At 37.7% G+C, this 17,534-nt stretch overlaps 1 protein-coding gene across 7 annotated transcripts in view; it reads right to left on the bottom strand.

Annotated features, from left to right (window-relative positions):
- The window catches only part of dlg4a (discs, large homolog 4a), a 187,008-nt gene that overhangs the window by 92,300 nt on the left and 77,174 nt on the right, over nt 1-17,534 (bottom strand). For all 7 annotated transcript variants that reach the window (XM_082170942.1, XM_082170945.1, XM_082170946.1 and 4 more), the window contains exon 2: nt 5,713-5,874. In XM_082170942.1, coding sequence (XP_082027068.1) covers nt 5,713-5,874 — 162 coding nt within the window. The remainder of the gene's footprint in view (nt 1-5,712; nt 5,875-17,534) is intronic.

Raw genomic sequence — 17,534 nt, 5'->3', positions numbered from 1 at the left:
TGATTTTATATATTTTAATTTAACAATTTAAAAGTGTTAATAAAAAAATAAAATAAAATTTTGCTGATCCGAAAAATGATCCGATCCGTGACTCTGATCCGAGAAACGATCCGAACCGTGAGTTTTTTGATCCGTTGCACCCCTACTCTCCAGACATCAAATGACGGTCTCCCTCCAGTCCAGCCCTGTGGTGTCTGGGAGGTCGATATGCTGGTGGAACGTTGCCCCGATCCGGAATAGTCTTTAGGGTCTCGTCGTCCAGGGAGCTGGTGATGGCCAGACAAAGAAAATCCTTGACAAACGAAAAAAAGGCAGGCTCTCCTGAGCCATTTTGGGTGGTCCAATCTTCTGTCACGTATGGGTTCGGGAAGACAGAAGAATCAAGTTCCAACATGACGTTTAATGATAAATATCCACAAGGAAGGCAAACAGGCAGGGTAACACACACATAGGGTAACAGAGATCAGACAGAGAATGAATGTGAGGGACCAACTTATATAGCAATAGGGGTGTGAACCGACACTGGTCTCCCGGTTCGGTTCGATTACGATTATCATGTCATCGATTCAGTTCAATTCGATATCACGATGCATCACGATGCACTGCACCCTCAATTTTAAATTTTACTTCAAAAGTGATGTGTGCGCGCGTGCGTGTGCGTGTGCGCGCCTGTTCGGGAAGTAAATTTTGCTTTAAAGAAATGTTCATTTAAAACCAGCGCTTATTAATCAGTGTATTATGTTACCATTAAAGATGCGCGCATCAATCGTCGCCAAATCCGCTGTTGAAGGTGACGATCATCCATTTATAATCACACGTAACAACACAGAATAAGTGTTATTTGACCATCGGGTGCGGATACTTAAATCAGAGAAAATTATTGGGGCGGGTAGATGATTTGTTTTTGGCTGTGGATTCGGGTGACGTTGGAGCTCATCCGCTCATCCACCAACTGCGGAACGGCTGCGGATCGGCTCCGTTCTCTGCTGTCCTTCAATCCCACCAGGTCTGGATTTGTTTTGCGGAACGGCTGCGGCCATTACTGACTGCTGAAGTCACGAGGACCCACGAGATCTCGCAAATTCACGTATGATCGCGTGATAGAAGTGCTAAATTGCTGCGGAGCTCTCCGGCATCCGGCAAAAATAGAAGCTCTGCGTATCTGCTCCGGAGGGCTGCGGATCGCCGGAGTCGGAACGCAGCCGTTCCGCAGTCAGTGAAAATACACACATTGACTTTAATGGAAACCTATTGACTCTGCCACCGTTCCGGAGCGGATCCGCAGCCGTTCCGCAGTTGGTGGAAATCAGGGGTAAAGCAGTCTGACTCAGAACAGCTCGGGGTGAAAACGGCTAATGTGGTTTATCAAGTTTGTGGTATTACCTCCTGCATATTCTATTTGTGCGTGACATGAGTGCACACAGCGCGTGTCTTCTGCAGGTCGTGCTTACCAGGTTGTTCATAAAAGCCGAAATGTGCCCAGATGTAGGCTTTTAAAGTACTCGCGTCTCGCCTCCCTCTGCCATTGTATGCTACCGCGACAAATGACATCAGAAAAGCATCAGGACATTATAATCGGTTATGGTCTATTACTGAACCGACACCAAATCGTCCTCGTCTGCATTCGCGATGCATCGTAGAACGATTCATTTCGACACCCCAGCAAACACAAATCAGGATGATTAATAGAACACAGCTGACGCACATGAACTGATAATGAGGAGCGGGAAAACTGAACAAAGGAACACATGATGAACATGAAAACAAACTAAAAGTCCATGATAATGAAACTAACTGAACATAATGTGACAAAAGGGAGATATTTCGCAGTGTTTTTGTATTTTTTTTAAAATAAATGAATACTATTATTCAGCAAGGATTCATTAAAATTTGCAAAAGTGTCAATAAAGACACATAAAATGTTACCGAAGTTTCTATTTCAAAATTTCTGTTTCAAATAAATGTTATTCTTTTGAACTTTCTATTCAAATCAAATAATCCTGAAATTTTTTTATCACCGTTTCCACAAAATATTAAGCAGCTCAACTGTTTTCAGCAATATAAGCAATAATAATATCTCTTAAACAGCAAATCAGCATATTAGAATGATTTGTGGTGGAAATTCAGCTTTGCATCACAGGAATATCTTAAAAATATTAGTAGTGTAATTGCGGAGGTATTAAACCACTGGGCAACACAACAACTAGCCTATGTCTCTGTATTTAAAAGTATGTCACACATAAGACTGACAATACTAGCACACACCTTACTGCCTATTGTGCAGTATTATAAATTTATTTATTTATTTATTCATTTAGCTGACGCTTTTATCCAAAGCGACTTACAATTGCTAATTATGTCAGAGGTCGCACGCCTCTGGAGCAATTAGGGGTTAAGTGTCTTGCTCAGGGACACATTGGTGTCTCACAGTGGATTCGAACCTGGGTCTCTCCAGGGCTCGCAAAATTTCAAAATCGCTGGTAGCCCTTCGGGCAGGCACTCTTCAGATTTTGGTAGCCCGAAATGAATTTTACTAGCCCAGATAAAAAAACAATTTTCAATGTAGAAAATTGGTTAGGAGTCAAAACAATGAATCAAAAACTTTTTCAAAACACAAAATATCAACAAATATGCATCTGGTTCTAACTGAACTGAAATGTGTGTGACAAGTATGGAACATGAATCAGTCATGTCTGTGGCTCAGCCCCCAATGAGGGTATGATAAAAAAACTAAAAAAAAGTAACACTTTAGTTTAGGGTCTAATCTGGGTCTAATACTCACTCATACTCAGTCAGGGGGGTTCGGGGGCACCCCCGAGAAAATTAAGATTTCTCTGATCTACATATGTGCATTTTAAGATGTTTTGAAGGCCAAAAAAAATGGATGTAAGTGGCCAGCTGATTATTTTTCTCTCCTCATCAGCATCACACTCCTATTCTCTTTGTCTTCCCCTCCTAAAGCTGAGCTTTGACTGATATAGGCTTTTCATTTTTGTCTGTCAGTGAAGCATAGGGTCATCTGATAGGTTGATTTATGAATCATTTTCTCAGACGCATTAATTTACTGAAAGCTACTAGGAAAGCTAGGTACACATTCATTATTGATCTTATTCCTAATACAGGGCCGTAGACAGGGCTTTATAATCAAAGAGGTCCTGCATTTAAGGTTATTAGGGGGTTCATTTTTTTTATTTCTCTGATATGTCCATTTCAAGACATTTTAAGGCCAAAAAAGGATAAGAAATAGCTTTAAAACAACGTCAGTGGGCAGTAGATTATTTGTCAATACCTGCTCTCACTTCTTATCCATCACTCTTTCTTTTTCTCTCAGTCTCATCTTGCCCTGTCTCTTCCCCTCCTAAAGCTGAACTTTTTTAATTTACTGAAGGCTACAAATTGTATATTAATTCTCAACATGTACACATTCATTATTAATCTTGTGCCCAACATGAAAACGGCTTTGTTAATGCTCTGTTAATGTCCCCTCACAATGACAGCAAACTAATTATTAGTCACGTTACATAGGCCTATTTTCAGTTCAAAATGGCGAAATTCAACAAAAGTATATTCGTTTGTCTGATAATTTTTGTCATTCGTTTCACATTTATGACCTAATGAAATGTTTAGTTTAGCTACTTACATCTTATCTCGCACTTGACCGTAAACTGAAGCGAGTCGCTCTGCTCAAATTCGCGCTCAGAAGCCTCTGTGTATATAAAGCCCGCCTACTTTGATTTGATTGGTCATCTCAAATATTCTGACATTGACAGACCAATGAGACTCAGATGAACACACACACACACACACACACACACACACACACACCCTGTCCTCTGTTTCTGACGTGCGCTCTGCTCGGAGCCACTGCGGATTGAAGATGAAGAACGCGCTGAATCTGATTATAACAAGACTGAAACGAACAGTATTTCAGATAGCCCGTCGGGCAGGCCGGTTATGCATTTTGGTAGCCCGAATGGAAAACAATATAGCCCCGGGACGTCGGGCAGGCGATTTTGCGAGCCCTGCTCTCACACCAAAGGCATGTGTCTTATCCACTGCGCTACCACCAACCCATGTAAATGATAAAAAACAAACAAATGTACAATCTGGGTCATCTGGGTCTTCCATGCATACAGAACATATTGTGCATATTGTATAAATACTGAAAAAATTGAACCAATCAATCTGTGTATGTGAGTCTGTGTAGAGAAAGTATGCGAAATGTGCGTGTGTGTGTGTGTGTGTGTGTGTGCGAGAGAGTGAGTGTGTGTGTGCGTGCGTGCGTGCGTGTGTGTGTGTGTGTGTGTGTGTGTGCGTGCGTGCGTGTGTGTGTGTGTGTGAGAGAGAGAGTGCATGCGTTTGTGTGTCATGTGTGCGTGTGTGTCATGCAAAGTGAACAGCATGTACCACATAAATATAGATTCAGCTAGGAGTGTTTGGACGGGTCTGATCAGCCTACACACAGCAGAGGTGTGCAGAACTGACACACACAACATGACTCACACACACACACACACACACACATGCACACACACCTACTGAAGCCAAGGGAAATGGGGAAACCATGCAGGGAATGAACATAGAGGTCAGACAGAGAGACAGTAAGACACACAGAGAAAGAGGAGAGTATAAATAGTAGAGACGAGGCACTGAGAAATATAGTGCAGTAGACCAGGGCATGAGTGCATGGAGACACACACACAAACGAAGCGATTATGTGGATAAAAATTGGATAACATGAACATTTTCTCAAAGACAACGAGAACAGAGATAATACACACACACACACACACACACACACACACACACACACACACACACTGCATAGAGGAGAACTGCAGATAACCTAAAGTGAATATGTATTTTGATGAGATCTCTAAACGTCGCAATTTTTTCTAGAAATCAAATGGAGAGCATCCAAGCCTCTGGCTTTTGCTGCAACTGTACTCAAGTGGACAAATACCAAATATGATTGAAATATGATGTAGTTGCGCAAGACCAAGTTATCTGAGCTATGTTATCCACATTCATTTTCAGTGTTGTTATTGTTAATAAACGCCTTTTTATTTTTGTTAACAAAGCTGTAGTACAAAAAATGACTAAAAAATAAAAATAAAAATAAAAATAAATAAAGGCTAAATAGAAATGAGCCATTGCACCGAATGGGTGACATTTCTGTCTCCAGGACATTATATGTATAAAATTGCATGAAAATGAACTCTAAAATACATTTTATTATTTAAAACTACAAAAGCACATTACAAAAATACTCAAACTTAAACTTAAAATATAAAATCAACGCTAATTTAAAATATTCATAATTAAAAGTGTATAAATAATACTACAATAATAGTGGTACATTCTTATTGTTTTTTAACAACTGGCTGCATCTAAAGCAATAGGAGAAACGTCTAGAAAGTTACACTTCAATAAAACACATATTTGTATGCAGGTCTATGGAATGTCCCCATAAAAAATGGAAACCCGTGTGTGCGTGTGTGTGTGTGTGTGTGTGTGTGTGTGTGTGTGTGTGTGTGTGTGTGTGTGTGTGTGTGTGTGTGTGTGTGCGTGCGTGCGTGTGTGTGTGTGTGTGTGTAAACCCTATGTTATGGGGACAAAAATAATTTTGTCTATGGAATGTCCCCATAAAACATGGAAACCAAACATGTGTGTATGTCTGTGTGTGTAAATGTGAGTGTGTGATATCCGTACCTTTATTGGTGAGATGTGTGTGTGTGGGGCGTAACTGTGCATGGAGTCCATGGCCGCCAGGTTCTTATCGCTCATGTGAAGCATCTCGGCGCTCTTGCTGTGAGCCAGGTGGGCGGGGCTGTGCTCCAGGGGCGGAGTCTCTTCATCCTGATACCGGTATTTCTACAGCAACAACAAGAGAGAAAAACAAACTCAAAACTCATTCTGAAGCTCTGCATTATGTCGGGTTTGCACGAAAAGTCACCAAAATTAAAGGCCGTATGGGAAAAGTGACAAGTAATATTCACCAATATTACTGATTTAATTGCACTGAAACTATCAAATGAGAACAACATTTGAAATTATTATTATTGAACTGAATTTAATCATAACTGAATGAAACTGAGCTGAATAATGACACTTTTTTATTGTGCTTCACAGCTGAATTTATAACACTGTTATTTTCCTGCTTATTACTGTAATGTGACGATGCTTTGCAACTATATATATATTGTATAAAGCGCTATATAAATAAATAAACGTGTAAAACCTATTTCTACAAACTCAAACAAATGAATATGTATTTGGCACAAGATGTGACCCTAAAGCAAGTTGTCAGGGTAAACCGATTCATCTGTTTATCTTTCTCTCATCTGATAAATTAAAGATCAGAAGACTTCCTACAGTTAAAGCTCACAAACGTTTCAAACATTACAACACTTATTTCCACTAGTGATAAAAAAATTATCAAGCTTTATGACAAAGTCAAAAACATAAAGCTGTAAAAGACTAAATATGAAGGATTCATGCCACAGGTTGATGAACCACAAAGACAAATAATTTTTTTTCTTGATCTTTTGACATATCAGAGGTCATTGTGCTATAAAAATGCACTGTAAGTTTAAGAACTCAAAACTAACTGTTACAATATGATATGCAGTATGTGTGTCAGACCAGGTGTGGTTGAATTGAGAATCCGGTGTATATGACGTCATTGAGAGCACGTAATGTAAAGTGAAAGCATTGAGAAGCATGAGGCTTGTGAGAGTCTTTGTTTGTAGGAAATAAGAGTGATTGACAGAGTGGATCAAGCATATAACACTAACCTTGTTAGTCTAAAACACAGCTTTTATTGAGACCAGGCTGCCAAAAACCACTCGTTTTCTACTTCCGGGTTTATAGAGATGAAACATCAGCACAGACATAAATCAACACCTACTCCTTCATCATCACCTTTTTGGCCCGTCCACTGGCGCTTCAGTGATGTGATCAAGTGATATGGACAGATAAAACAGTATCACTGGACTAAAAATAACATTACCTTCCAAAGGCTGTTTATTTTCAACTATGTGAACATCTCAGTAGAGCATTATTTGTTTGTTTGGTTCATTTCATCATGGATGCTTTGGTAAACCAGTCACAATCCGACACAGGCTTTGCAAAGACTGACAGTAATGCCACAGACTGTCTTAAATCTACTGAATAATCTGCGATCGGTGATTATTGATATGTAAGGACTCATATAGTCAGATGTTCTTTGTTACAAAATCTTTTATTGCAGTTTATGCATCAGTAAGCCAGTGACTAAACAGTAAACTTCACACTGATCCTCTTGAAGTCCCCCTGTGGTCAAAATCAAGCTTTTAATGTAGTTTATATGTCTATGTGGTGTTTTTAATATGCTTTAAGACAAACCATGTGTAAATTCATAAGTCGACAGCATTGCTGAGTATTTTCTCCTTCAAACTGCAGTGAACCAAAGACAGTCTCAAAAACACGCTTTGAAATCGCTGGTGTTTCTGACGTCACAAACTACCTTGTAACCAATCAGATCAACGTGTGATCGTCAACGAGTGGATCTCTGAGCTGAGTGAGTGAGTGGAGGCGGGGCTCATTTGAATATTCAGAGAACCATGTATACTAAATGAGGCAAGGGTGTCGAGTTACATTCAAGCTATTTTAAGGCATGAATAATTGTTTTTTTTCTAGGAAAAAACTTTTAAATATGTAACTTGAATCAAAGATGAGTTTTAAGGGATAAAATTATTATCTACGGGGGACTTTAATAGCATAAATATCATGTTATTTAAATTGTGATTCAATAAGATTACTTTTAACAAAACTTCCAGGATAATAATCAATGAGGCTGTCTATACTGCACAATGAATCTCTTATTTATATTGTGTTTGAACTGTTAGTTATGATGAAAGCATTTGTGAGAGTGCAGAAGTCGAGTTACGCTGAACTGACACGACTGTGATCGGCTACAATGCTCATAACACTGCAATGGGAGTAGATTGAAATACAGTATAATCTTAAAATCATAACTTTTCAAAATTAGTTAACTGGGCAGCTGTAATAGTAAAAAGGTAATAAAAGTTTTCAAATCAGTTCCACATTTTAAATGCAAAAAGCTTAAAGTGCCACTATTACGCTATCTTAAAGGCTCCTAATTTTGTTTCGGAGGTCTCCTACAACAGGTTCACATGCATCCTTTTCTCATAATATACATTGCAGTATCATCTCTTTACTTACAGTGTCTGAAACAGTTCAATAATTGATTCAGTTTCGCTAAACCCCTCCTTTCTGATTCTGAGAGTCTGCTCTGTTCTGATTGGTCAGATGACCCAGTCTGTTGTGATTGGTCGCGTGTCGGAAACGCTTATTACCATATCTGAATTTCAGCTCCGGATCTTCCTCAGCTTTTGATACACAGTGATACAAACAGTAACGATGGCATCAGTTTTACCGTATCAATTCCAGCTTTGGAAGTTAATCAAAGTGGATTTGCTTTGTCAGCAGAAAACAGCGTCTTCTCAACATGAACAACACAAACCAAACTCTTCCAGTCTCAGCCACAACTACAGTGTTTGAGGGTCAAAGTAGACGTTGTTAACTGGCAGCTATTGAAGACAGACCATAGCCTGGCATATGCAAATGTGTTACAAACCTGTGTATGTTCATGCAGGAAGTAAGACTGGAATTACTGATGACTCGTTTCAGGCCGTTCAGAATCACTTCTTTCTTTTAGGAGACAAAACTGCACTTATATGAACTTTGATCTTTGAAATTTTGCAGACCTTTTACATTCACAAACAGCGATATTACACACTACATGAAAGATAATATCTGAAAAAGCATAATAGGGGCACTTTAAACGAAGCATGCTGCTTAAAACATCAGAGTGCTAAAATCACAAGAGTAGAAAATGGCCATTTATTTCAAAATTATGACAGGTTTTAGAGTGTAAAAATCAAGTAACTCTTTATTTTGATGGTCCCTTTTGAATAATCTGTTGACTATAAGTAACTCTGCAACTACATGTCAACTAATTCTCATTAGGGTATTAGTAGAGTATTACAGTTTTTTTCCAATTGCTAACACACAATTTTGCAAACTAGGCTGGTTTTATCAAAATACTTCACACAATTCACAAAACCACACACCCAAACTGCAAAATACCTCATATAGACTGCAAGATGAAGCACTGCAATCAAAACTACACATAGCATTATCAAAATCAAACTTTTGCACGAAATGGCACACACTTCATTCATATTAGCAGATTTTTGTCTAACCAACTACACACTGTTGGGCAGAATGAAAAGCACTCTCATCTTTAACATGCTTTGCCATAATACTAAAATAGTTCAAATTGTAGAAAATTCTTCAGTTTGTTCACATGCACAGGAATATTTGCAGATACACACACATGCTGTTGAAACAATTATTATTTTATTTTTTCCCACCAAACATATTTACATATATTTACATTGGACTGAACAAAAATATGCTCACAAAAAACAGTAAACTGAAAAAGATTGAAGTGTTAACAATGAAGCATTGAGGTGTTTGGTCAGGTGACACATGTATCGGCCAATCAGCTCATGGAGTGTCATTTTGAATGGCAGTGTTTTGAAATGGCAAACATGTGACTTTATGTCAGATTGTTGTGTGTTATGCAGAGAACCATGTTCAGTGCCTTTAGAAAGTGCCATTTTGAATTGCAAAATGTGTGTAAAGCAGAAAATGTGTTTAGACTTTTGGAGACTTGAGAAGAGGTTTTGCTCTGTGTGTCAGTTTAAATAATTGTGCTGTGCATGTCATTTTAGTGTGTTAGCAATTGGAAAAAACTGTATAATGACTATAAGTACCTTTGCAACTACATGTCAACTTATTCTAACCCAAACCCTACTAGTATACTAATACTCTACTACGTAATACTCTAAAGAGAGTTAGTAGACATGCAGGTGCAACGTTACTCATTGTCAACAGAATGTGTTAAAGGGACCATCAAAATAAGAACCCAAAATCCTTCAAACATTAAAGGAGATTTGCACACAGATTTGGAGATTTTATTATTTTCCCTTTCAAGTAGACAGGAGCCGTATCTGCATTACAACAGTTGTCCGGATGTGCTGCCAAGATGGCCACCAATTGAACTGACTTTGTGTCAAGATCAGACAGAAGCCATCCTTCAATCTCACCAGAAATGAGAAAAGAAGGGAGAAAGTGGGGGTTGAGGGGAGGGAACAGTCAGCAAGATCACATTACAATGAGCCAGCAACACCACAATGACTGAGAGAAGGCAGGAACTGACTAGTGCAAACAAGCAAATGTAAAGATAAAATGAACATAGAATATAAAACAGAATTTTTCAGGGAATCAACCTACAAATTGTTTTACTTAGAGCTGGCTCTGCATGTGATTAAGAGTATGAATATATAAAAAAGCTTACACTGTATGTACTGTAACTTCAGTCATCAATTCATCTTAATCCTGTCTGTTATTCACAAAATGTTGGTTGTGCTTCCCAGTATTTCCGGTTGTTCAAAATCTCAGAAAGAAAGAAGACAGTATCGGCTCCTGAACATAAATGTTGGTAGGGCAGAATCTGAGTCTTAGCGCTAGTTTATGATAAACATTTTGCAAGCTTTATATTCTAATCGCTGAACACATTCAGAAACACTTTTGGCAGAGGTCTAACGTCCTTGCGTTGTTCAGCCTGAGGGTGGCGCTCTAATGTAGATTACAGGCACGCACATAATGTTATCTTAGTATTGCCTTAATGTAGTATTTAATGCCTCCGAATGTTGTTTTAGAATGTTACAAGTTGTTGAGGAATTCACCCTTCGCTGGGAGTTTGATTGACAGGCGATCTGACCAATCACAATCCGCCATTTTTGTCCGACAAAGCAGTCAGGAGAGTTAGTAGATTAACGATGGAGGATTTGAACTTCAACATTCCTTCTGATGTTCATTCATGTTTATTTGATGCTATAAATGAACTAGAAGGAAGAGATGATCGGTTCACGAGCAGCTTTAACTGAGGCTCTACAGCGATCTGTCAGACACATTAAAGAGCCATAAAACGCTATTTATTGTTTACATTTCTTTAGAAAATGACCAAATTTGAAAATCTGTCAGTGCGGCGTTGTCAGTGTCCTTTTGCTCCGCGATGTATTTTTCACTGCGTGAGAACATGATGTGTGGCGTGAGAGGCGTGGCTTGTCAGACATAGCAACAGTAACTAAAGGGGGCGGGTCTTTGCGAACGGTCAATTCCGGTGAGGAAAATAAACAAATTTCTATTCTCAGAACAAACATAAAACAAACACAACAGAACCATATATAAAGGCTATTCCCATTAGCACGTTTAAACTTTCATTAATTTGATATGACGAACAGACATGCCAGCTAGTTACAGACCTGATGCAGACTAATAGACACATAGAGACACAAGGAAAATTTGATTTCTCAATTCATGACTCTTTTAAATGAATGGGGCACATTAACTACAAAACTAGCTAATGTTTTAAAAGATTCTTCTGCGAACACCGCCAGTGGCAGTGAGAGATGTGGTGTTTTCTCTGCGGGCGACTGATGCTGTACTGGGCTCAGACTACAGTAAGCACATAACAAAACCCTTGTGGGTAATAAATAACACACATAATGGAGAGGGGAAACAAAAGCATACGTCACAGCGTCAAGAGGGATACCAAACACTGCACACAACTGTCTGACACAAGTCTATTCCCAGCATGCACCACAGAGAGCGAGAGAGACTCTGAACATCATTACAGAAGCCACCCACAGTCTGCTCACTGTACGTCTGATGCATAACGCACAGAAAAAAGAAAAGGCAAATGCGGACTCAATACGGCAAGCTCCAATCTGATTTATCTTTGTTTTTAAAGTTTTGTGTGTGGAATAGAAAGTACTTATTAACTTTGCACAGACAGAAATTCTAAGTCGCAACATATACACTGAATTTTTTTTTTTACTTTGGATCAACTAATTTAAAAAAATACTCACATTTTTTGTCCAATTTATTAGATTTTCTCAAATTATATTTATGCTTACATTTTGATTTAATATCAATCAAAAATATTTATTTTCCCAAAGACAAAAACATTCATACAAAGTAAAAAGATTTTAATCAATATATTTTCTTTAAACATAAGCCAAAATGTCTGGTCAATATAATATTTCAGATTTTACAACATAATTTCACCATAAACAGAAGCTTAATTAGCTACTAACAATTTTCACTTATGATAAAACTAAACACATTTTGTTAGCTAATGTTTAATTTGGTTTACTTACTGTAAATAAAGACCTTAATGTTTATTGTAATGTCTTCTTACAATATGCATATTTTTTATGCACTACCAAAAATAAAATAATAATTTCTACAGTCAGTAAATGTATGTGTTCTGCACGTCAAGCGAAAATGTTATTTAAATAAAATTTGATTCTTTTTATTTTTTCTACGTGCTGTGTTATTTGATTTTATTTAGACAAACTGAACAAAACAGTTTTAAACCGTGATTTTTTATTAGACCAATATAAAAATGTTCTTTAAGTAAATCACATGGTTGTTTCATTTTTTTATTGAATGTTTTCTGTACATTCAATTTGTGGACCAACACTGTTATTTTTTTTATTTTTTTTTTTATGTGTTTTTCTATGGTGCACATTATTGTGGTCTCAGTTATTACAGGTAAACTGCACATGAAAATGTGGATAGACACTTTACATGTTGATCAAACTCTTCCTGTCCAAGCGGACAAACCTACAGAAAGTGGACCAGAGTTCACACCGAAGGTCGGATGTCTATTTGAGACTTTTTAACGCACAAGTCTTCCTTGTCTTTATGAAACCACAACGCAGTGACTCATCTCTGATCACTCGTTTCTCACAAACCCCAGGCTTACATCACGCCAACAGATGAGTTTACATTCTAATATTAGCCATGAGTTTCAAAAGACGCCAAATACAGCAGTGAAGGGGTGGTTTCACTGAGTTATCCACATGTAATTCCCATAGGAATAGAGAGAGCGCACCGGTTGACACCTCACCCTGAAAACCTCCTGAGGCTTGGCTTACATTACACGTTTCCTGTAATCTAAAAGAAAGAACAAGAGATCAGAGGTTCAGGAATCAGTATACCAACAAATATAATACAAGCACAGCCCCCTAATGCAATGATTTAGGGATTGTCTATCATACAAAGTATGGATTTCATTACATATTCTCATCATTCTTTTGAGTGTTATTGTAGCCTTTGGGAAATCTGGGCCAGGATTCACACAACATCCTTAAAGTGCTACTATTATGCTACTTTAAAGGTGTTAATTTGATTTCAGAGGTCTCCTGCAATAGGTGTACATGCATCTAAGGTCAAAAAACCCTTACATTTTCTCATAATAAACATTAGGCGCGTTTCCATTACATTTTAGCGCAAAACTTTTGACAAAATAAAATGTCGACAAAAAACTATTGCGAAATGACGGCGTTTCCATTAACAAATGTTATGCGACTAAAACTTAATTTTTTCCTCTCGCGATAAGTTAAATCATTCCAAAACCATGGCAACGGACGTTTATAGGTTTATATACTATATCCCAGCAACTGCACCAGCCATTATTATTAATCAAAGGAGATGTATGTGTGTTGTCCAAGCATTAATGGTAAGGAACGACCCTTATTATACTTGTGAGCGGCTCATATGAGGTGTTTCTGGGTGTTTCTCCCTCATTTCTGCTTCGAGGTCTTGATTGTGGCATTTATTTGAGGTTTAGAATCCATTATTCCTGTAATTCTTCTGTCTTTTATGAATTTAATAAAGAACTCTGTCTCGTATTCTGTCCAATCACACCGCGTCATCTACGTCAGGTGACCTGTAAATGCGCAAAAACTGTTTCCATTGCAGTTTTGCGAAATATTTATTTTCGAATTGCCTGAAAAACCACCTCATGCGAGCGGAAAAACTTTTTTGCGATAAATGTGAGTTTTTGCGAAATTGACGTGTTTCCATTGGGCGTATTTTCAATTCACAATTTCAATTTGCGCAATTTGAAGGGTAATGGAAACGCGGCTATTGCCGCATCACCTCTTTTCTCACAGTGTCTGAAACAGTTCGATAAAGGATTCGGTCTCTAAACCCCGCCTTCCCGAGAGCCTGCTCTGCTCTGATTGGTCATAAAATTAGCATATCTGAATTTCAGCTCTGGATCTTCCTCACACTTGATACACAGTGATACGAACAGTAACGACGGTGTCTGTTTTACAGTATCAATACCAGCGCGAGTCTCAGTGTGCAGATCACACTGACCTGTGGCTCCTACAGAAGGACACTGAGCTCAGTAACTACACTGGAGATCATGATCGGTCTTGAAAGGTTTACACTGAAAAGCAATTTCTCTATGGATAAGCTGAAGGTGATTTTGTCTCTTGTAATCTACATACCATACTTTTCTAGATTTGTGAACTCTCATTTAGATTTCTTTGTCAACATAAACAGCTTATACTAATGGTGTATAAATGTCTTTTGTAGCGGTTGCCTGCTGAATGGAGTCTGAACGCTGGCAGACAGAGAGATAGACAGCCAGAGAGAAATTCATCCAACATCATTTATTATTCATTGAGACTTTTTGTGAAAACCTGATTCTGCTTTCTCTATGTGTGTGTGTGTGGTTCAGGTGTTCTGTATGTTATGGGGACCAAATGGACATTTTTGGTCCCAATGAGAAAATCAGCTTATAAATCATACTAAGTGATGTTTTTTTGAACATGTAAAATTGCAGAAAGTTTTCTGTGACGGGTGGGTTTACGAATAGGGGATAGAATGTACTAGAGATGCACCGATCGACCGGCCAGGGACCGGAATCGGCTGATTTTCCGCATGAAATACACACAAAATTATGTCAAAATGCCCATCTTAGTGAGTATTCAGTTGAACAATGGAACCTAATTAGTTGAGAAAGATATTGCATTTATTGCAATTACATATATTGCATCTATGTGTGCTGTTGTTTGAAATTTGTTTATTTGTTCTTATTTTATTACTGTCTTTTGACTTGCTTTTGATGAAAATAAAATTTTGCATTGAAGAAAAGTAGGTTTTTGTTTGTACATGGTTTCAATTAATTGCAATCGGTGCATCTCTAGAATATACAGTTTGTACAGTATAAAAAACATGTCTAATGTGCCCATAAAACATGAAAAGCCAATGTGTGTGTGTGTGTGTGTGTGTGTGTGTGTGTGTGTGTGTGTGTGTAGGGGGCACATTTTGTCCTACTGTAAATGATCAGTAGTCATCAAAGATTAGACTCATTCTACCACGCTGCTCAAGTAACACACACACATGAGCAGGAAACAAAAAGAGAGGGGAAAAGGAGGAATAAAGGAAGAGAAACAACATAAAGCAAATTCTTTGCAGCCATTTGGTGGAGGAAAAAGAAGCAATAATACAATCATGACATGAAATTGCAGAGAAAAGGACTAAACATGAGTTTAAATGTTAAATTTTCTGCACCTTCAATGTACGTCTATGAGATTTGTTCCTCTTATTTTATCAAGATTTTTGCCTTTTGAAAATCCCCAGCATCATGCGCCCTTGTGAAGGAAAGCGAACGCCTAGAGCAGTAATACTGTAGCATATCTCGTATCATTCATGTCAGCGGCACACAAACGGTGCAAGACAAGTTCTGCACTAAAGTTTAATACTTAAGGTTAGGGGATTAGAAATATCCACAGTGCTAAGCATAAGCCACGAGTAATGATGGAGTGCAGAGAATATGAAAGAGAAATCATAGCAAAGGTATGCAAGTTGTTACCATACAGTGTAACACAATTTGTAACCACCTGGCGATAGCAAAACAAATATTCACAATGTAGATCTTTCAGTTCATTCAGGAGAAAAGACACATTTTAACCCAAACTTACTTATTAATATTAATGCCTAAATTGTAAAATGATTATGTATTATAAAATATCACATAATCATCCGCTGCTTTGAAAACACAATGTATTATTTTCTTGGCAGGCTTTGTTAAACTATAAACTATATATAATATAATGCAAAATGGAATGACGTACAGTAGAATATGACTAAACTTCAATTGAAAACCAAGAATGAAAGACTGAAAGGATGAATCTTCAATTTAATGGCTAATAGCTAATAATATCCTGTCATATTTGTTTTCTAGCACATCACTAAACACAAAAATCATAATGTTTTATGGTAGGGCCAGTAATAATATTGTGAAATTGCCAGCAGAAACTGTTCAGTTCTGTTAGTAAATATGCTTTAAACAGACCTTGCAACATAACAGACTGATACATAATTGATGAGTGAATACTTTCTGAAGAAACTCTATAGGCTATATCAATATAATCAATATATGAGACAACATATCACAGCACTATATGATGTTCCCCTGAGCATGTGTTCAGTCTGATGCTGTTTATTGGTGAAGTCTACAGCATTCTTTCAGTCTGCTTGTTCTCTATCCTGACATTTTTCTCTTTCTTTGGAGGAAATTCGGCGTTCCGATTATCTAAACTATGAAATAACACAAACGGAATATGGAAATTATGCAGTGACCAAAATCGAATATTTTTCATTTTCATATATTTGAGCTTTTTCAAGCTAGCCATTCTTTGCCTAGATTCAGAGCAGCTGCTAAAATTCATGAAGCTTGGCACAAAACTCACTCATTTCATATTCTCTTAAGCTTCTTTGCAAATAAATTCATGCGGGGTGCAATTTTCTTCCAAACTAATTTCAAGCATAAGCCTTTTTATCAAAGGGTTTTTAGTGAGAAGCATTTTAGTCAAACTTATAGTGTACAGTCAAGTGTCTTAAATGCCAGCAAGATTAAGAAAATCAACTGAGAATAAAGATCTTGTGAATGTAGTGAATACAGTTAGACGTAGAAAAAGAAAAGTGAGAGATTTGAATGATCGGATATGCAAAAGTATAATAAATCTCTGGATTTATCAGTGTATTTCAGTCCCAGCCCTCTCCACGCCATCATGTTTCCCAAGGTCATCATCTCCGCCACTATCCGCGTCTCAATCTATTCCACAGGAAGTATCGACCCTGCTCGAATCACAGCGATCTGACACACAACAAAACTGCAGTCGCAGTCACAGATCATCCAAGCACACACACCTAAATCTGCTCCTGCTTATATGATGATGTTCCAGTAGTCAGTTCACACATTCAAACTGTTTATATAATGCATGGAAAATGTAGAAAAGCTCTGACAAAGTTGGCCTGGTTTAACATTAAGACTTGATTATAATATGTGAACCCAGATCAAAATAGAATCGTCTCTTATCGCTTTCACAGCTGGTTAGTAGAAAAACTCTGATTAACATGGAAATTATACGTTTTATCACGTGTTGTGTGGCATTGTGGATAACTTTCATAAAAACATTCACTCAACGTTGTCTTTAAAACTGTTCTTAAAAAGTTAGCACAAAAATATTAATAATATTAATTATAAAGTTCATGGAATGTTTTTGCCTGACAAGTTTAGTTGGATTTTTGTT

Source organism: Leuciscus leuciscus, assembly GCF_965113295.1.
Source record: "Leuciscus leuciscus genome assembly, chromosome: 5".
Taxonomy (NCBI): domain Eukaryota; kingdom Metazoa; phylum Chordata; class Actinopteri; order Cypriniformes; family Leuciscidae; genus Leuciscus; species Leuciscus leuciscus.
Note: the sequence above shows the minus strand (reverse complement) of the source record. Positions and strands in the feature narration are given on the sequence as shown.